Source organism: Siphateles boraxobius, unplaced genomic scaffold (genome assembly GCF_051911475.1).
Source record: "Siphateles boraxobius isolate OS27281-9 unplaced genomic scaffold, OSU_SipBor_1 22, whole genome shotgun sequence".
In the NCBI taxonomy this organism is placed as follows: domain Eukaryota; kingdom Metazoa; phylum Chordata; class Actinopteri; order Cypriniformes; family Leuciscidae; genus Siphateles; species Siphateles boraxobius.
In genome coordinates this window covers 39222996-39244740 of record NW_027508833.1, presented here as the reverse complement: position 1 = coordinate 39244740, position 21745 = coordinate 39222996, and the positions used below count along the sequence as shown (strand labels likewise).

Here is a 21745-nt window from a genome sequence, read left to right as displayed (position 1 = left end):
GTAATATCTAACTAACGTTAGATGTTTGTTTTGATAGAGCAAATTGTTAACGGATACTTTGACTGCATGTTGCTATGGTTACTCACAGCTGTTGTAGGCAGTGCATTTATTTATTAATTTCGAATGGTAAACAGGCAGTTTCACCAGAACTACTTTACTAGGTGTCCTCTTTCACTTTTTAACGGACACCCTGCAGCCAATCAGAATCGAGTATTCACCCAGACCATGGTATAATTACAGTTAATGCCCTTCCGATATTATCCTTGTTTTCGCATGGACCGGTTGCGGTTTCTCACGGAAATACACCAGTACCAATGGAGTTAAAAACATTATTACAAGCTTACCGTTTTGAATCGAGCGAAGGCAAGCGGATAGTTTTGAAAGCGGGCTGGTTATGTACTTGCTTAATTTATTTTGGATAATTTTTAACCCAAAAAAGTTACAGACTGCAGCTTTAATATGTCATGTCCATTATATAGTTATTTGGTGATTACCCATGTAATAAGAGGGATAATGTACTTTTAGCCAATCATTATCATAAAATAACCCGCTTTCAGGGTGATACTAGAAACCATTTTGGGGTTTATTTTATGAAAATGACTGTGCATTATTATCCATTACTTAATGCATTATTAAAAGAATATTCCAGATTCAGTACATCTTAAGCTTAATCAACAGCATTTGTGGCATAGAAAAAGTGAGACAAATTAATATTTGTGGTAATCAATACTATGAAAAACTTATAAATGGAGTAATGTGTGAAGCTGATGATTATTCTGCTAAAATGTATGTGAAAACAAAGTTGTGAAATTGCATAAAACCAGTATACTATTCCCAAACATAGCCCACGTCTTGTTTACCGTGTAGTTGAACTCATTGTTACTATCTCCTGCAAAGGTTCGACCACTTGGTGGCAATAGAGCGCAGCGGCCGGGCTTCAGACGGGAACTACTACAACATGAGAGGGGTGAACATCAGGCATTTAGTCGACTCAATAGACGATCTCTTCATCACTGCCAGCACTATTGCAGGAATCACCACCACTGGTAACAAAGCCAGAGCGCCTAAGCAACAAACATCCGTGATTAACAACAACAACCTTTATTTATAAAGCACATTTAACACAAATCCCTCAGATTTCAAATCCCTCAAATAAATATTTTTTAAGGAACACTTAATAATTCTTATGCAAATAATGTCTAAAAAAGGTTGGTTTAAAGCACTCAATTAATGATATTTTCTGTGTCCTAATCTAAAGTGAGGACTATTTAATTTTACAGTTAACAAAGCATAAACAACATTATCTAACGCTTTACATATGAGCCAATTATACCATGATAAATTAGTTAATTACAGTGTAATCTAAAGTGAGGACTATTTAATTTTACAGTTAATAAGTTAACAAAGCATAAAAAACATTATCTAACGCTTTACATATGAGCTAATTATACTATAATAAATTGGTTAATTACAATGTAATCTAAAGTGAGGACTATTTAATTTTACAGTTAATAAGTTAACAAAGCATAAACAACATTATCTAACGCTTTACAATAATAAATTGGTTAATTACAGTGATGATGAATGAAGAACTCACTATTTGTATGTAGCCTATTAATATATTAACAATGTAGAGACTACTAAATTGATCCAAAGTGCTCTACATAGTGCATAGCAGGACTACACTATAAAAACTACAATTACAAGTTTCCAAAAGTGTGTTTTCAGAGTAGATTTAAAATTGTCCAATGAAGGAGCAGAACTCACATGATAAGGGAGAGCTTTCCACAGCTTTCGCCCAGCCACAGAAAAGGCCCAACACGCTTTAATTGAAAGCGACACATTTAAAAGCAAGTGATTTGAAGATTTAAGTGCCCTAGCAGGACAGTATGGCACAATAAGATCACAAATTGGTGCACAGCCAGACAACGCCTTATAAACAAACATAAGGATCTTAAAATCAACTCTAAGCTTGATGGGAAGCCAGTGAAGGGATGCCAAAACAGGAGAAATAGGATTAACTTACACTGTCAAATGTTGCTTGATCTGACGTAGTGAACATCCTAATCTCTTTTAACGATCACAATGCTTGGATCGCCAACTTAGTTCCCAATTAACGATTGGCACTAGGGAGCGTTGTGATGAGATCTGTTACCTAACGGGATTAATTGTGTGTGTGTGTGTGTGGGTACAGGGATCGGAGATGGTGGTAATGAGCTTGGTATGGGTAAAGTCAAAGCAGCAGTTAAAGCACACATGCCTAATGGGAACCTGATAGCATGTGACGTGGCCGCTGATTTTGCCATCACAGCAGGTAAGCACACCTCACACAGAGACCACATAATGTGTACATCCTTCTGGAGAGCCATTGGTGGAGCGTGAAGTCCAGCTTAACTAGAGATGCACCGATTTAAATTTTCTTGGCCGATTCCGATTTTTCATTGAGTTTGACCTGCCGATACCGATTTTAGCCGATTTCATTTTTTCTAACCACTTTACAGCACACACACACATTTATTTTCTCTTTTCTTTAATAGAACATTTCACATTTTGCATAGAACATTTTTTTTTAACAGATAATCGCTATATAAATGACTCACACACATTTAAAGTGCAGTGTTATGGAAGAACCACTTCCTTCTTTTCACATCCAATATCCAACTAAAAATGTTCATTTCAAAAAGAAAATTCATTTTCATTTTCTTTTCTGACATAGCCTACTCCAGTTCTTGTTAAAACACACCAGACATGCAAATTCTGTGCATTTTGGGCCCTTTTTGTGTGAAATCATATTTATTTTGTCCATCAAAAGTGTGCTTTCACTTTAATTGTGCGTGAGCAGCGCAGCAGAAATAGACTCGGTGCAGAACTTCACTTCTGCTCACGCGATGCTCCTGCTGGTGTGAATGCACTCAAATAACATTTATGAATGAAGATATGTTGACCGCTTTTGTGCCATAATCTTGCTTTGTCAAGCTGTCAAGACTTTTTTCTTCCTCTTTTTTTATTTACAAATTGAGGTTGAGGTTACAACAATTCACATACAGTATACCCTGTATAGTATAGTCGACAGATCTTCTACTGTTTTTAACCCGGAATATTTCCCCACAAAATTTTATATTGAAAAACGCAAAAATATTTAATTGAATGTATTTTATTTTAATATGATGTTATTATCTGCAGAAGCATGTATTTAAAACACAGTGAAGATGAACCATGAACAATCTTTTCCTTGCATAACTAACGTCCATTTCATGTGTTGTAGGAGTGTCCAACTGGGGTGGCTATGCTGTCGCCTGTGCGCTTCATGTTCTGAATCTGTGTCCAATACACTGGCGGTACCTCCAGAGAGGTTTGGGTTCATCACCCACACCTGATCAACACAGCCTGTGGTCTGCCTGCCTGCCCACCATAGCCAAGGTAACACTGTATTCTCATGATGATGGCTGGTGATCAGGGCGGCTCAGTTCAGTCCGACATTAACTCTTTCCCCGCATCTTTTTTATTCTTTTTACTTAAGTTGCCAGCCACCACCAACATTTTTTATAATTGCTCTACGCTATTACACTACGTTAACTCACTCGAGGCCCACAGAGAAGGAAATTAATAGTTGAAATAACTCGTTATTTTTGTTTGTTTTTGCGCACAAAAAGTATTCTCGTTGCTTGATAAACTTAAGATTGAGCCACTGTTGTCACTTGGACTATTTTAACTATGTATTTAATAACTTTTTCGGGAACAAGTTTGAATTCCTTAGAAGCCTATGGAGGAGTGATCCAGCTCTCAGATTTAATCACAAATATCTTAATTCGTGTTGCGAAGATGAACGAAGGTCTTACGGGGTTGAACAGCATGAGGGAGAGTAATTACTGACAGAGTTTACATTTTTGGGTGAACTATCCTTTTAATTTGTTATTCGTGGTTAGTCTTTTTTTCTCTCTAGTGCTCCATTTTTTTATGAATCCATCAAACAACTATGGTAAGTCGAAATCCGTCAGCGAGTCATGGCATCTTCTCCATTTATTGTCACTTGCATTGCCTGACACATGTTTAGCGTAGACTTCTCTGTCAGCAGTGAGGGTTTCACGTGTAATAAATGCAGGGAAATAGTTGAACTGACACAGAAGATTTCAGAATTACAGACACGCATCCAAACTTTTATTGAGGATAGTAAGAATGTAAAGGCTCTAGATACTGTTTTGGATGTGACTACCTTATAAGGCCCCATCCACACTACTGCATTTTAGTTTAGAAACGGAGAATTAAAACGAATACGATCTCCGTCCACACCAGCGTTTTAGCTGCGTATTAGAATTGATCTCCGTCCACATTAAAACGACTGAAAACGTGGATCACGTGACCATTCACCTACACTGGGCGTGCGCGTGCCGGTGTAAACAGGAAACAGATTGACTATTCCTCAGATTTCGTTGAGATTGATAAGTGCCGATCTAGACATTCGAAATTTTTCGCACCATTGCTCAGGAACCGCACCTTCATTGATAAAATTATCCCACCATGCGCTGGTTCTTCCCGGCTTAACCCAAAACCGACGCTCCATGTACGGTCGATACCGCCGCTGCACACGGGAATGGTCACAGATCGCTCGAATAATAGCTTGCCTCCAGCGCGTGTACAGTTATAGCATTGTAAAATGCAGAATTTGCTTGCACTAACGTAACTGGTAGTCCAGGCTGTTGTTGTATGTTTTCTTCCGTTGTATGACACCCAATCAGAGAGCCGAGCGTGAGCCTCTGCGTCATCGTTTCTGAACTCCTGTGTTTTGACCCGTGTTCACTAAAACGCCCTCCGGAGATTCAAAACGCAAAACGGGGTCGGCAGTGTTTCTAAACTTCTACGTTTTAGGTCTTCTTTTTTTCCGTTTTAGTCTGGACGGGAGGTGCAAACGTAGCAGAAGGTCTCCGTTTCTAAACTAAAATGTAGTAGTGTGGATGGGGCCTACCTTAGCGAGCCCCGTACATTGTTCGGTTCCGGTTGCAGAGCCCCCGCTGCAGGGCGAGTCTGGGCGACTATTCTGGTCCAGATATTTTGTTGTATGAATATCTAAACATGCAATAAATAAAAAAAATAAAAAACAGAGCCTCTGTTTTAAACATGTGATTGTGACCCCTACCGTATAACAGTGAAAAACGGGAAATTCCGTCAATGGCGGAAAGCGTTGTTTCATAAATGAAGGAAATTTCTTTCATTGGTGGGAAAGAGTTAAAAACATCTGTTCTCCTCAAAAAGAGTTCAGTTGCAGGACGAGTGTCTGCACTGCAAGGGTTTTTGCATGTCTCACCTTATTATATCACCTCATACTGTTCATTTTTGTATCCCATTTTGTTTTAAATGGAAATCCATTGGTATAAAACTTGCAGGCATGTCGCAGTGCGGCTTCCTGTCAACACTGGCCATTTTTACATTTGCGGTGAACTGCAGACCACTTCAGAACCTCTGCCAATATACTGTATAATTATCACGGCCACAACTCCTAGATCCAGCCCGTTAACCCTGTATTCACATTCCTTCCTGTTAGCCTGAAAATTTTCTGTGTCTATCATGTTGTTTCTTCTTAGTGGCTGCTAGGGATTGACATTTTAATAATACTTTTCCTGTTTTAAAATTCCCACTCCCACATGTAGCTTAAAATAAAAAACCATTACCACTGAATGCATTACTAAAAACTGAACACATGCCTTGACGTGGTTCTTCTATTTGAATACAGGAGGAAGACATGCTCCACATTTTGGTGAAATATGGCGTCCGCAGTGGTAAAACGGCAAACCTGGGACTGGAGGTGGACGGATTGACCTTTCATCCACACCATTCTGACATCATACAGCGTCTTAGACATCTCACTCTTGCCTAATGTCAATGTGTAATCACAGCCACAGGAGTTTAGATACAGATCCGAGGCCAATGTTTTACTATTCTCACGTCACCTTCATTTATATAGCGCTTTTAACAATACAGATTCAGGAATATACAATACAGGAAAATAATGCAGCAAGGTTTGTTTCTAGAAGAAAATACCATCATAGTCCAGCTTAAGTAAATTCAGTGATGATTAATTTTTTGTTGTACAAAAGTTATTAATTTAGTTAATTTATCTATACAGCAGCTCTGGAGAAAACAGTTATGTCATTGTCCAGTTCGGTTCTCATTTAATGCGGTCAATGCAGCCAGATCAATAATATTGTTGAATATTAAATGTCCCCAACTAAGCAAGCCAAAAGCCAAAGGCGACACACATTCTCACAGATGAAAACAAAAATGTGAATGTAATAGAAATAGCTGCCATGGTAACATGTTGTTGTTTCTTTATTTCATGTTTTTGTTGATATTTCACATGTATTATTGCCCTATCCCGATCCACTATCGTAAGCCTATGATAAAATGTTGAGCTGCGGGGTCGGGGTCTATCAGTATTATCAGTATCACTCCCAGATAGCAATCACAGGGAGTAATTAGCGATTTCTCAAACCATTTGATTCATCCAATACGTGCGATTTTATTTTCAAACACAGATGGCGATAGAGAGGCCAAAGTGACATAGTGCAGCTTTAATTAGGCTATTAAATCGAATTAATAGGCATATTTGATTTCATTTATGTGTGGTAATGTGATGGTAGGTATTCAATGCATATACATTGGAATAATAAATGCATATACCTAATAAATAATAAATTATACAATAATATTCAAGTTGTGGTCCAAGGGACTTAAATTTTTTTTTTAAATAAATACCATAGTGTTACACAACTTCTCTCATGCATGGTAGAGTACAGGCAGCTGTTTTAGTTCAGATCCGTGTTACATAACACCTTCAGGTTATTTGGAAATTTGTATATTATCGCAGAACTTTTTAGAGATAAGTGTCTTTCCCTCTTCCAAGGTTCAACCAAAATCAACACTGGAGAAGATCATCCCAAATCCCTTAATCATAAAGTAAAATAAATGGCAGACTTTTCATTAGTCTGGCTCTGAAAATAAAATAAATAGGCCAATCCATCATTTTCTTTAAAGACGGTGCTGGATGCGTTTTTAGTGGGAATATGACTTTATACTAATTAATCACGGCTGTATTTAAGCTTCTGTTTATGCACCTTTGTTTAATGTCATAATTCTGCTTCCAACAAGTAAAATAATCAAAACCAAACAAAGACAGCCAAACAAAGGGCCATAACTAAACAAACAGGACAAGTTTCTGATGAAAGCGTTTCTCTGAACCAAAGAAGAGCCATTTTTAATGGAGCGTTAATTTCTGTCTTCTGTTTGAGTTATTGAGATTGAGATGGTTCATCATCATTTATTCCTTTATTTAGTATTGTTTTTTATACTTAACCATTGAGGAGAAATTACATGGGTACATATACAAAGTCCATATTTTATAAATTTTACTGAGGCTTACATGCCAAACAAAAACAAAATTCATTGATCAGACACCCAAAGAGAACATTTTATCTTCACAAAAGGTAACTAGTCAGATTTTTGTAAGAGTACCCATAATTAAATATATAATCTCTGTACTTTTTATAGCTCTGCAGTACAGCATCATTTCTGTCTCCATGTACTGTGTAACAATACAATCATTGCCAGTGATTTGTGCATCACAAACAATAAACAGAGTATAAAAATCAACAATAAAAATCTCAAATGAAACTGAACAGCAGTCACTTTGTGAAATCATGAAATAACCTTTTTTTGGTTACATACAAACTGCATGCATGCTGAGTATGCATTGTAAACATAGTTTGAATGAGCAGGAATCGGAGAACACTTCCACGTCTGTTGTTTCAGTTCAGGTCACTCACTATTAACTGTGGTCACGTCCATCTTAAAAATGTAAACACTGCACCAAACACTCATCACCGTTATTTAAGTCAGTGGTTTGAGCAAACTAAAGATCTATGATTTCTGGAAGCAACCATCCCTTCTTCCTCACAGTGGGAAGCTGTCCAGATTAAAATGGTCAGTTTTGGGGTGGCTGACCCTTCACACCCGTAAACCTTCTTGTGCTTGTTAACTCTCTGTGTGCTCCATGCCTTACTATTAAATAAAAGCTGAGCAGAAGACTAAGATAAGGCTTCATTGCTTTTCTTTTCTTAAAGGAAAGGTTCAAACCAAAATGAAAATTTTGTCATAATTTACTCACTCTCATGATGTTCTAAACCTGTAAGTCTGTCATTCTATTGTGGAACACAGAATTTCATGACACTCTTTTCCATAATATAAAAGCATGCAGTGACTGTTAAATGGTTAGTTCTCCCAAAAATATAAATTCTGTTATTAATTACTCACCCTCAAATCGTTCCAAACCCGTAAGACTTTCGTTCATCTTCGGAACACAATTCTGTCCCTCCATTGACAGCTACGCAACTACCATGTTGACTCTTCAAAAAGTTCATAAAGAGATCGTAAAAATGCTCCATATGAATTAAGTGGTTTAGTCCAAATTTTGAAGAAACGGAAGCTCAAGCATGTTCGCTTGACGTGCGACAACCAATGAGGTTCATTCTCGTGTGTTTGAGCTTCCGCAAGAACCAATGACCAATGTGTTTTTGGGTGAACTTAACCCTTTAAGCTCCAATAAATCTCTAAAAATATTGCCACATTAGTCCACGAAACTTATATTCCAAGACTTCTGAAGCCTTACCAGCACAATTTTAATCATAATTACTGATACATTTTCTCTCCCTATCTCTCAAATAACAATAATTAAGCATACATTTGCATCAAGGTGCAGATTGGCAAATAAATGCTATTGGTTCTCAAGCCTCGTAACTAAATCTGACACGCAAAGTTGACATGACAAGAGATTTTCAGTGTATAATGACCAGTATACAGCATACTGTAAGTTGACTAGTTTTACAGACCGTTGACCACTTTTAAAGCCCCTTGTCACTGTTCATTTTCACTGTATGGGAAGAGCGGTGTAAACAAAAAACTGAAGAAAAATGTCTTTACAATTCACGGAAGAAAGACAGCTGTACAGGTTTGGGATAGTATTAGGGTGAGCAAATGATGACAAAATATTAATTATTTAAGACGATGAAGGCCTTTTCCTGTCATGCTAACAGTCTAACTATCACTGGGAGCCTCATTAATAAATGTGGGTATGCACAGATTTGATTTTAGAATGTGCGTACGCTAAAATTCACGCCAACGTTCATATTTATAAAAACAGTCTTTGATGTAGAAAAGTGCTAAGCGCTTCATCAGGTCTAAGCAGACGTTTTTTTATGCAGAATTATAAGCAATTCTTGCTGCTCGCATTCTCAAGTAAAGCATTTGGACGTTGATTAATCTTCTATATGTTAATGAAATTACAGGGCTGAGATCTGAAACCATTCAGTCGCGCACAATTTCAAGATAATTTGCAATTCATGGATTTCACATGTAGAAGAGAGACGTACAGACGTTTTTTGTGCTTACGTTCATTCTCTGAATCACATGTATGCATATTTGAGAAATGATCGAAAGATCAAATGTAGGACGGTTTCTATGCAACATTTTATAAATAAGGCCCAGGTACTGAAACCTATGAGGTATGAAAGCAGAAATGGCTTTAGTCTTGGACACAATGTTTAACCGCTACATGCAAATGTAGCTAAAGGGACTTTAAAATATATTAAAATAGTATATTTTTAGATCATTGGATATTGAAACCTCAAATGTCAACCACAGATGATTATCAAGGTAGCAATCCCTGAGAATTACACAACATAACAATAGAATGTTAGCTTACCAAAACCATGAAATATTGCAATATGAATCTAAAAATGCAAAGTTTTAACCAATGTAAAACAATTGTATGTTGACTTTATGTGACTATACATCTAGGATGCTTCCATATGTTTGTCCATCAAAGAGCCTGTAGCTAAACTGTCTGGGTATTGTATAGATAAAAAAGTTCAAACATCAGTTTTGATCTGCTGCGAGAAAGTCACCACTGACGTGCCTGTAACATTATCATGGGTAACTGCCAGCTCAGTGGAGTGCGTGCTGAACCTTCCATGACTTTTTGAGCAGCAGCAGAAGACCCGAGTACAAGCATCCTGAGCCTTCTGGATGCCCTTTTGTGCATTTTCACTGATAAAACAGTAGAGCGCTGGGTCCGCCACGCAGTTAAAGCTAGTAAGCAACAAAGAGAAATGATAGTAATTGAAAATGTTCTCAATGAAAGCGCAGTCCCGCTCAAATACAGTGCGCACCAGCAGGAAGACGTGGTACGGCGAGAAGCACACCAGGAAGATGACGATGGTGCTGGTCACCAGGTACTTGATGCGTGTTTTCTGGGCGGTCTGCGTGCCTGCACTCTTGCCCACTGCTCGGAGGACTCGAAAGTACGACACTGAGAGTATTCCTAACGGGAACAGGAAGCCTATGTAAAAACGGTAGTAGTTTATTGGGTACTCCCATGTCTTCATGGGATAGTGCTCAAAGCACACGGATTGGTTATGGTTGTCCTTGCTGAGCTCCTTATGCCGGAAAAACACCACTCCTACGGCAAGCTCTTTGAGCCAGACCACCGTACTAACCATTGCTGCTGCTCGTACCGTCCTGAAAGCGGAGAAGCGGAAGGGGTAGACCACTGCAAGGTAGCGGTCAATGGAGATGCAACACAGAAAACCAATGCTGACATAGATGTTCTCGTAGAGAAGGAAACCAGACAGCTGACAGAGCCACTCCGAGCCGCTCCAGTCGTCCCCCTGGAAAATATACTGGAGCCAGAGGGGCAAAGAGGCCAGGTACAGCAGATCCGATATGGTCAGGTTTAACAAGTAGACCCCCAGCTCATTGCGGGCTTTTAGTTGCAGCCAGGCATGGTAGAGCGAGTAAGCATTGGCGGGAAGACCAACTAGCAGGACTAGGATGTACGCACCTGAAAACAGGTACTGGTGAATCTCGTGGCTTATAGTGCAGTTGATTTGCTCCTCAGACATGTTCATTTTTCCAACCTCATGTTTCTCAGTGAGTGTAGGACGTTCGTAACCAACAGAGGTCTCCGAAACACATTCCATCAATTCTAAAGGAAGCAAACACAATATTGCCAAATGATTAGTATATCCAAATACCACCACAGGATTCATAAACCTGGACTACAGCTTTCAGAGATTTTGATGTACGTATCGGACACCGTGGGAAAGGAGTGATAATGTTCATAAACGGCAGAAAACTGTGACATAGCATAAGTTGTTACATTACAAAGCCAACATGGCAGATTTAGTATGTCCAGTTTGTATTCCCTTGCAAAGTATACTCCGAGTTCCCTTTATTAAGTATACTTAAGTAAAGTTCAAATATATTTTGAAGTATACTTTGTTTACCATTATTAATGTAGTGGTAGTTTACTTGTACTGGGAGTGTACTATTTCAATACTACTTGGGACTAAATTGGCCCACTTTTTAGTGTATAAAAGTATACTTTCTAAGTACACAACTAGTTTACAACTAAGTTTTTTTGTTTGTATTGCAACTAGAAGGTTGAGATATTAAACAAATGCAGTACATACTCTGACAGTACTAGATTTTAAATGCACTGTGGGTCTTTCACATACATTTCCGTCATAATTCATTTATGATAGTGTGATGCATCACGATGTATTGAATCGTGGCTCAAGTACGGCAGTGTGTATTGTATCGTGATGCAGTTGGTGATAACTAGTCCAAGTATGAGGATGAGGAAACACCCAAGAAAAAATGAATGGTAAAAATCACAACACTTCAAATGACAACTATAGAGTCCTGCAGGAGCCTTAAAACGAAGTGTTTTTATATTTAATGACTAACTTAACTTAATCTCCTGACTAATGCACATTTACAGTCTCCTTGAGTTTATACTCACGCTCTTGCAAACTATTCTAAGTCAAACTTGTAGATTTTAAAGAAAGTAATCGAGGGAACTAGGGTGATGCTTACTTCTGGGTTGGACTAGAAAATTACATTTTCCTTCAGCTCTCTATATGAGTTACCATAAAACTACAACACATTATTACTATTTTTTGGGGGGTCAATTTCAGCTAAAGAAGCACATTTAATGACCATTGTTGTAAGATTTGATTGCTTGCAGTACTTGACATAATTGTCAAAATGATTTGGGTTTCTCTCAATTTAAGCTGACAGAAGTTGTTCTTGCATTCTTAGAAAATAGCAGCCTGAGGATGTTATCAAGATGGCAGCTGAATGACAAATGGTTTGTGTGTGGATCTGTGCGTGGGCTGCGTCCTTCAGACTCTAAACTATTCTAAACATACAGAAAGAGATATTAACTTGAAGGAAGTGTGAAAAGTGCTCTTGAAACTAAACTATTGAATTCAGAAAGAATTCAACTGTACAATGTCTTTTGCACTTGGCTTCGACGTCAGCATAGGTATTTTCTTCATTGATCAGTGTGAAATAATCTGATTTACTCAAATCCATAATGTGAATTGGGATTAAATACAATACATAGCTCTTTTCAAAATGACCGTGACCTGTTACACGAAAAGTCGAGCTGATGAAAGGATATCTGATATATTGGGAGCGAGGCCTTGGCTGTGACTGCTGTGGAACACAACAAATTACAGATAAATGAACCAGCATGAACAACACGTTTCATCACCAATCCATTAAATGCTTAAGAATGTTTCCCTGCATCTGAGTCATACACGACACCTTCAGTAATACTGTGACGCACGACATCTGTGCGAGTACAACATTATTACCCAGAACAGTGTCTCGATATGGGAAAGCTTTTTTTTTTTTTTTAGCAGAATTGTTTTTCTGTTCTTGGAGGTTACTTCGGATTTTGTATTTGATATATCGAGCCAGCTTCAATATCAACCTAAGGGACTTAGAGATTTGACATTTGACAAGTAGGTCTTGCCCAGTGAATGCACAATTACATTCCTCTATTACATTTCAATGAAGTCATATATATGATAATAACAGAAACAAGCATTTCATTTTCCAGCAGTACAAGAGAAGCAACGTTAAAATGGGTGTGTTCTTAGGCACAACACCGTGGTTCAATAGTCCAATAAATGCATTAATCATTACTAATTAGAGCAGACATTTTTTTCAGCCAAACTGTAGTATAATGAAGGTTGCTTTGCAACATAGAAACAGAATTCAATTAAAGTCTGGTCACAGATGTGCATCTATCTCCAGCGGTTTCAAACATGACATCCAATTAGAATTCAATTACCCCATTTTAGGAAACACTTTATTTTGATGGTCCCCTTTATACATTATTTTGACTACAAGTAACATTGAGCCTACATGTCAACTAACTCTCGTTAGAGTATTAGTAGATTGCCTGCTAAATATCTGCTTAATTATGATGGTCCCCAAACAGAAATTGGACTGATGATGAGTAACTTTGCAATGTCAACTTTACTAACACTCTACGAATACTCTAATGAGAGTTAGTTGACATGTAGGTGGAATGTTTGTCAACGGAATGTCTAAAGGGGACCATCAAAATAAAGTGTAAACATATTTTATTAATAAATCCGTACAGGGGACTCCTGGAGCAGCTGCCACATGAAGGTCTTTGAATCAAAAATCCAATTGCACAAATATGGTTTTGTTTTGTTTTTCTTCTTTTTTTAAACAGCTAGTAATTATTTTAAATAAATTTTTAAAAAAAATTAATTGTGCCCTGCAAACTAACATCCAGTATGTTTGTAAGAGGATGTACATTTTCTGCCATTTAAATATGAAACCAAAACAAAACTGAGAACGTTTAGCCTAATTAAGGTTAAATATTAGGGACAGACTGTCTAACATAAACTCAATAATAACCCTATTCCTGCTCAGACTCGGGGAACCGTGTGTTTGAACATCTCTATACTGACACGCTTACTTTTGACATGAAATGTTCAACCTAAAGCCATGTAATCCCACCGGTAGCATTAGTGTCCAATGTCTGCCAAATAAAACGTCATAAGAAACAAACTGCAATATATTTGGTAGGCGAGTAATAGAGTTTATTATTAATGTAGTAAGCCATTGCTCTGTTTGCGCCGTCTCATTGAAACACTTTAGGTAGCCTATGGCTTAGCCTATTCACTTTATAAAATTGCACATTTCAAAGTAGCCTACTGCTTCAACAAAAGAAAAAACAAATATAAAGAAGGCATTTATTCACAATTATCTTACCATTCTGTGAGGAATACAACATTTTCACTTGAAACCTTCACGCGGGTTAAACTTAATGTTCATTTCTCATTCGTAGCGCAGTGTTAGGCTACTATATGTGTTTGAATAATTTCACAAACCTGTTGGTCAGTGATGCATTTGCGATCGTCGCAACATAAACTAGCCTACTTGAGAAACGATCAGGCTGATAGGCTATATATAATTTTCAATTATTGTAAAAAAGCGTTAACAGCTTGTGGAAATCTGTGAAATATAAAACATCAGCATTTATTTGACTAGATTACTAGCCTACGTGATAAATCGCATGATATTCTCAAGCAGAAATACCACAGAGATTATTATTGTTAGGCTATAACTTTATCTTTTTTTTTTTTTTTTTTTGGGGGGGTCTTAAAAGTCAAAGAAATTTTCATTTTTCACCTTTTCCTTTATGGTACCAAAGTGCTCAGTTTTAGCCAAATACAATAATTACCATAGTAGCCAACATAGTATTTTTTCTTAGTGTGAGTGAGCATCAGATAATCAAAGTGTAGGCTATTACCTTCAGATTGCCGCTTTTAAATCCACGCCACTTAATCGAGCCATTTCTGAAGTGTGATGAACATATCCTCACGTTCAACAGCTCCTCAGACTCTGTGATAGAGAGGAGTCTGATGTTATTCGCGTACAAGCAGAAGTGAACATTTTTTGCAGAGATAAGATCACACGCGTGTTCCGAGGTTATCACGTCAGAAAAGGAGAAATACACAAGCGTCAACCATTTTACGCGATGATGCGCGCAATTACTCAGTCAACATTCAAGGGTCTTCCACAGAAACAGGACGTGTCTCATATCGTGAACCTGCCTATACAGAATGCGTGTTTAGGTCATTACCATAGACTGTAAAAAATACACCCAGATGCGTTCCGAGTAGCTGCTGAACAGTTGGCCATTTAAGTTTGATTACACTCAATGGGTTTACACTTTAAGTGCATGGCAACTGTCTTTAATTAAAGAGACACTATTTTTTTAAATTATGAAATTTTCTTAGTTTTCTTGTAAGGTGTTTAAATATTAAATAAAGTGGGCCAGTGGGGTTCAGGTAAAGTGGGTGACCTTTCAGCTTCAGTAATTATACTCAAATTCATTAAACAAATTGACATTCACTGGCTATTTAGTAGGATAGTTCACATGTATAATCTACTTTTTTTTAGAAAGCAGAAATAAGTGTGCTATTAGGAAATTCAAGTCAGAGATTTAAGAAAGGAAAAGAGAACACAAGACAAGCCATTAAGTTCAATCTGTGGAGTGAAGAAAGGATGAGAGAAGCAAGATGTAGAATATAAAGCTTTAAAATATGGGAAGAATTGTAGAGAATACAGACAGTAAAGAAGTTTTACAATATGGATTTGTAACCATTTAAAAAAAATTCCACTTATTAATTTTTTGTTAGCCTATTTGTTGTTGCATATGTTATAGTCCCATTGTTTATGTTGTAAAGTTCAGTTTCATCCATATTCTGATTTTCAGATTTCATCAAATTTAATGTCAACACAACATGTTTCATCAGTTGTTTTGAAATTCACACATTTAGTGAAATCTAAGGTTCCCTCAATGGTATTGTTCACAATGGCAAAGGAAAAGATGGTTGGTTCATTCCTCGAATACGCACACTTTGGTGTCCTATATACCCAGTGGTGGAAATGGCTGAGAGTCACTAAGGGGAACCCTATAGTTGGGGACATTTTATATTTTTAAACCATAGATGCACAAATCCCTTCTAGATTGATGTATAGCGTTTGGAGGTTATTACATGGATAAAAGCTGGAAATTCTCTTAATTTTGAAATGGAACTTCGTTATCCCTCTGAAATGGTCTACGGAAGTGAATTTCAAGATCAACATTTTGCGTGCAATCCTGTTACTGCATGATTTCCTCAATTGCAAACATTTTTTTTTCCATCCCTTATAATTGGAAACGAGGTTTGAACACTTTTTATGTCAGGATATAAAAATTCTCCAATTTTAATTGTATTCATCAACTTTAAACTCTTATATTGAAGTTACTGAAAAAGAGCAAACCAATATTTTGGATGGTAAATGGACTGCATTTATATAGCGCTTTCACAGACCCAATGGCACCAAAGCGCATTACATATTTGCCTCACATTCACCCATTCACTCACTCATTCATACACCGACGGAGGTGTCAGCCATGCAAGGCGCCATCCAGCTCGTCGGGAGCAGCGGGGTTAGGTGTCTTGCTCATGGGCACTTCGACACTTGGTCAGGTGGAACCGGGGATCGAACCACCAACCTTTCAGTTTGTAAACAACCTACATGAGCCACTGCCGCCCCACATTTTGTCTAATTTTGGGAAATAGAAGTTTATCAATAACTACAAACCAACATTTGATCCTGAATTAGATCAAATGACATCTTAAGTTATGCTAATCTGTTGCTAAAATAATTTTTTAATAAACTGATTTAAACATCCTAGAAACTAAAACAGCAAATATACAGTATAATTTACTGAAACTTTAGAGATTGTTTAAAAAAAAAAAAGCTTTATTACAAATAGTTTAGGTTTTGGACAACAGCTTTCTCTACACAGGCTTCTATCATTCACAAAAAATGTTACATTAAGTGTAAAAGGATGTTATGGTATCTACTCACACCATATCTTACAGTTAATGATCTATGTTCATGTGCAGTAGTGTATAAAACAGTTGTATATCTAAAATCATTTAACCAGTAGTCGTGCACACTCAAACAAGAGATTCTTTATATTTACACATCCAGTGTGAATGCTTGCTCCAAATATATTTCTATGAAGATCCACCATCTCTTTCAGTGACCAGCTCTTCCAGAGAAGTTGGAGATGGTGAAATGAGATGGCAGAAAAGCACCACTGACAGGGAAGAAATGGTGACATGATTGAGGGATCCTGGGAATCCATGGGCTTTTTCACCGGCATGCTTCAAGAACATTTTTACAATCAGACTAGTCCATTCTTCCAGTATACAACATCATCAGACTTAACCATCAACCACGCAAAACAAAAAATCTTGGAAAATTAGGCATACACGCACATTAAAACAACCACACAAACAAGTGTCATTTAATTGTCTCAAAGACATTAATAAATAAACCAATTAAAGAACTTCTGGTCATTAGAACAGATGTGCAGTGTTATAAAATGAGTGTGTCGGAAAAACAAAACACCACACTTCAGATTCTCTTTAGTACAACCCTAAATGCTTTCAATGTGTCCAGTACTCTAGATTTCAACTTAAAAACCATTCCCTAAACAGTGTTCCACCTTATGTGCTTTCTTTGTCCTATTGCCTGTCTCTCTCTTTCTGGCTCTGTGTTGTCCTCTTGCCTCTGAACAGAGTCTGAGCCAAACCCAGGTCCTACAGCAAATACATGGTCACCCACAAGAAGCAGAAAAGAGCAGATTGTTTGGTCTGTCAGCAGGGAGCGAGTGAGAGAGAGGCCGCTTCCCGTAACGGGTCCCTGTGAGGCTGTCTTGGTGATGGACCTGCAACTGTCCTGCGCCTCCTAAAGATGGATGGAGTTGCTACTCCGTAATTAAGCTGGGAGTGGCTCCGAGCACACAGCCCAACGTTTTGTTTTCCACATTCAGAATAGAACGAGAACTGGCCTGCCATGGAGCTGCGGAAATCAAAGGCGTTTGATTTGATACGAAGGGGAAAAATACATTCAAGTGCCCCGTACATTAGTTTCCAGGTCAGAGTGAATGTGTGCAAGACTCTCAAATGCACCTGGTGCCTTTGAAGCACCTGGAGAAATGGAGACCGGAAGGACGTGACCAACTGTCTGAGGCTTTTCTTTGTTTACAGTGCAGTTTCATTCGTCAAACATGTTTCTTCACCAAGTCCGAGGCTCTACACACAGCCGTACTCATACCACACAGTCTGAGGGTCATTGTTGGGGTCAGGAGAAGCCGGTTTGCTGATGGCCTCCTCCTTGGCGGCGCAGCTTAAGTCCGCAGTGTCTGTTTTCTTCAGTAGAGGCGACTCTGCCTGCCTTTGTTCCTGGGGTTCCTCTTCCAAATCCTTCAGCCTCAATGCTGACACAGCTCGCACCGGAGTCACCATGGCCACCTCACCACGGTGGGGCGCTGCTCGGGTTTGAGCAGTTGCCCGGCTACTAGCACTCCTAACGTATTCCCGTTCAGCCAGCAGCGATGTAGACAAAGAGTGCATTGGGGGCGGACAAGCCAGGGACAACTCATCTCTCGGTGGAGCAAGAGAGAGGCGACGGGGGTCCACGGACAGGTGCCCTGGATCTCCAGGTAGAGGTGAGGATCCAGCCAGCCTAGCGGACATGGGTCTCTCTCTGGCGACTGCACCAGATTTCCTCAACACCACGTCGGTTTGGCTGGGAGAACTGGCCTCGGTGCGGTAGCTGTCCGGTCCGTTGGAGCGGAGGAGGTCTGCTGAGGCCAGGCTGAAGGTTCGGCTCAGGCCGGCGCGGGGATTGGACTGCTGCACAGGTGAGGGCCGCAGTCCTGCTCCTCGGTTGGGAAGGGTTTGCGACTGAGATGGAGGTTGGGAGGTTTCTGTGAGACGAATGCTTGGTTTGACACTGTGTCCAGGTTTATTGGCCCGGCCATCTAGCTCTGGTGGGGTATTCTTGATAATTGGAGTGACATAATTGGTGGGAGTTTTAGCGCCCTCTCGCAGAGGGACAGGTCGAGTAGATCTGGTGAAAAAATCAGTCATCAGATCCTCTCGACTTCCTGTCTGCACCTAGAAAAAAAAAGACATAATCATCAATTAAAGGTCCGTATTGTCAAAACAGAAATTTCCTGGCTTTTTCATGATAAAGGGGGCTTTAAACTATCTCAGAGTCTGAGCCAAACCCAGAGGGTCTAGGGGCTTTGAAACTATCATATAAGTTTCAAAACAGTCGATCCACAGGCAAATGCACACAGCCTGCATAAAGTAGCTGTGCCTTTTCACGAGCTGTTGTGACTTCCGTATATTTGTGATGTCAGAACTACTCAGTCACTAATGGTGGGTCACTCAGAAAACAACAGGCCAATCAGAAGAGAGGCTCTTAAATATTAAGTAGACAGGCCAAAATCCACCTGTTCTTGGCAGAGCTCCTGAGAAAGGAGGCCCACAGAGAAGGACATGAATAGTTGAAATAAAGTCGTTATTTTTGTTTGTTTTTGCGCACAAAAAGTATTCTCGTCGCTTGATAAACTTAAGATTGAGCCACTGTAGTCACTTGGACTATTTTAACGATGTCTTTAATAACTTTTCGGGGGTTTCAATCCCTCAGAAGCCTATGGAGGAGTGATCCAGCTCTCAGATTTAATCAAAAATATCTTAATTCGTGTTCTGAAGACGAACGAAGGTCTTACGGGGTTGAACAACATGAGGGAGAGTAATTACTGACAGAATTTACATTTTTGAGTGAACTATCCCTTTAAATTAACCTAAATCACCATAAAGCTTTTTGCAAAAAGAAAAAAACTTTGTATCCCATTGTGCCCCAAATTTTCAAGATTACAATGGTAATTACATGCAGGGTTCCCAGAGCTTTTAGATGAGCTTTTACTACAATAAGGCAGCTATATGTTTCCATGTATATTTTAATTTGTGTAAGAACAATATTGACTGCAATATTTATGCTTCTTTATCCATTGTTATACTAAAATAAAATATTAAAATGTTAGGGAAAACTACAAAAAAATTTGTTTAATTAAAATATAACAAATATTTATTATTAAAAAAATACTTTATGATGAAACATTGTTAGATATACATCTATATAAACATAAAAAACAGATTTAGTTTTTACTCTCTCTGTTGAAGGGCTCAACAAGGATTAACTGAATACATTAATTGCTAATTTAATAAAATGATGACTTCAATTAATCTCATGATTTTTGACAAACAATAATTGTGTACACAAAAATAAAAAGTTGTTACAAATATTTAACTAATTTAAATAACACCTAATCCCAGGGCTGCCAACTTCAATGTTCAGCTTGGAGACTTTGTTCATATCATAAGTAACCTGCTGTCTTGTCGTCAGCTTATTGTCTGTTCTGTTTGCGGTTTATTCACTGTGTGAGAAAATAGACGTGTGGCATGAGAGTGTGAGAACAGAGCCAATTGTGTGAGTCTCAAGCTGAATGCGTGAGAGTTGGCAGCCCTGTTGAATCCTAAATGATAAAATTCAACGAGTCTAAGAAATACTATTTTTTGGGGGGGAGGGGGACCCCATCACTGGAAATCATCGTTGATATAATGATATTAATTGTTTATGACCATGGGAATCCTGTTGCATGCATTTCTCAAAATGTGCATGCAGAAAACATATACATATCTGTTATCATAAAGGAATATAATATCAAATATGAATATTATGGCCACTAGCTGAAATGGTTAAGATCCATCACGGTCAACATCTCTATTAAAAACATCTCAAACAACACTCAATATACATTATTTTAATCCACAATTAATAAGCAACAATCCATGGTGCAGATCAACTATCAGGCTTAATTTATTTAGAAGCATAAATGTCTCTACTGACCATGAGTTACATTTAAAAAGATCCCTTTTGCTATTCTCACTGCAGAAATACACACCCACAACTTTCACATTGACTATGGTGTATGATTCACCACACATTATAGAATAATTATCAGGTGATTGTGGGGGATGTGTCACTATTTCCCCACAAGGATCATCTTATACCTGGATTAAAAGGCCAAACCACCAAACAAATACATTTGCTAAGAAGTGTTAAAGGTGCAATGCGTAATATTTCTGAGGATCTATTGACAGAAATACAATATAAAATCAATAACTATGTTTTCAGTGGTGTATAAAGACCTTGCATAATGAACCGTTATGTTTTTATTAGCTTAGAATGAGACATTTATATCTCCATAACCGCGGGCGCCCCCTTCTATGGAGGTCGACGTATTGTGTGGTCATGTTTCTAGCGTAGCCGACAGCGAACACACAGCGCTACAGAGCGCGTTTCCTCACTACCTTGAAAAAGAAGTTTTCAGTGGTGTATAAAGACCTTACTTAATGAACCGTTATATTTGTATTACCTCAGAATGAGCAGTTTCTGTCTACACACACCGCGGTTTCCCTTACATTGAAATGCGCCAAGATGTTTCTACGGTGGCCCTAAATGGACAAACGCGTTTTGTTACTATGTTGCTCTTCGTGCAAGGAAGCAAGCTTAGTTCAGCGAATAAAGAACTCACACAATGAACAAGTAACAATAATATTCGCAATAGCACATTGTTTTACTGAATAATTAAAGGGTTAGTTCACCCAAAAATGAAAATTATGTCATTAATGACTCACCCTCATGTCGCTCCAAGCCCGTAAGACCTCCGTTCATCTACAGAACACAGTTTAAGATATTTTAGATTTAGTCCGAGAGCTTTCTGTTCCTACATTGAAAATGTATGTACGGTATACTGTCCTTGTCCAGAAACGAAGTAAAGACATCATCAAAGTAGTCCATGTGACCTCAGTGGGTTAGTTAGAATGTTTTGAAGCATTGGAAATACATTTTGGTCCAAAAATAAACAAAACTACGACTTTATTCA

At 38.3% G+C, this 21745-nt stretch overlaps 3 protein-coding genes across 5 annotated transcripts in view; 1 reads left to right on the top strand and 2 right to left on the bottom strand.

Annotated features, from left to right (window-relative positions):
* The window catches only part of dglucy (D-glutamate cyclase), a 38315-nt gene extending 30650 nt beyond the window's left edge, over nt 1-7665 (top strand). For all 3 annotated transcript variants that reach the window (XM_077240136.1, XM_077240135.1, XM_077240134.1), the window contains exons 10-13: nt 898-1046; nt 2195-2314; nt 3266-3420; nt 5729-7665. In XM_077240136.1, coding sequence (XP_077096251.1) covers nt 898-1046; nt 2195-2314; nt 3266-3420; nt 5729-5872 — 568 coding nt within the window. In that variant the 3' untranslated portion in view covers nt 5873-7665. The remainder of the gene's footprint in view (nt 1-897; nt 1047-2194; nt 2315-3265; nt 3421-5728) is intronic.
* Nucleotides 7302-14971, bottom strand: gpr68 (G protein-coupled receptor 68). The gene is made up of 2 exons (XM_077240149.1): nt 14690-14971; nt 7302-11032 (listed from the first exon to the last, which is right to left on the bottom strand). Exon 2 carries the CDS (start codon nt 11025-11027, stop codon nt 9918-9920), a length of 1110 nt encoding a protein of 369 aa, XP_077096264.1. The 5' UTR covers nt 11028-11032; nt 14690-14971; the 3' UTR covers nt 7302-9917.
* A 1703-nt stretch (nt 14972-16674) lies between these two features.
* The window catches only part of ccdc88c (coiled-coil domain containing 88C), a 74726-nt gene continuing 69655 nt past the window's right edge, over nt 16675-21745 (bottom strand). Inside the window, exon 30 of the mRNA XM_077240126.1 lies at nt 16675-18905. Coding sequence (XP_077096241.1) covers nt 18039-18905 — 867 coding nt within the window. The 3' untranslated portion in view covers nt 16675-18038. The remainder of the gene's footprint in view (nt 18906-21745) is intronic.

Bases quoted from the DNA above. Each gene is read 5' to 3' on its own strand.
- gpr68 (XM_077240149.1), bottom strand. From the start codon at position 11,027: ATGGAATGTGTTTCGGAGACCTCTGTTGGTTACGAACGTCCTACACTC.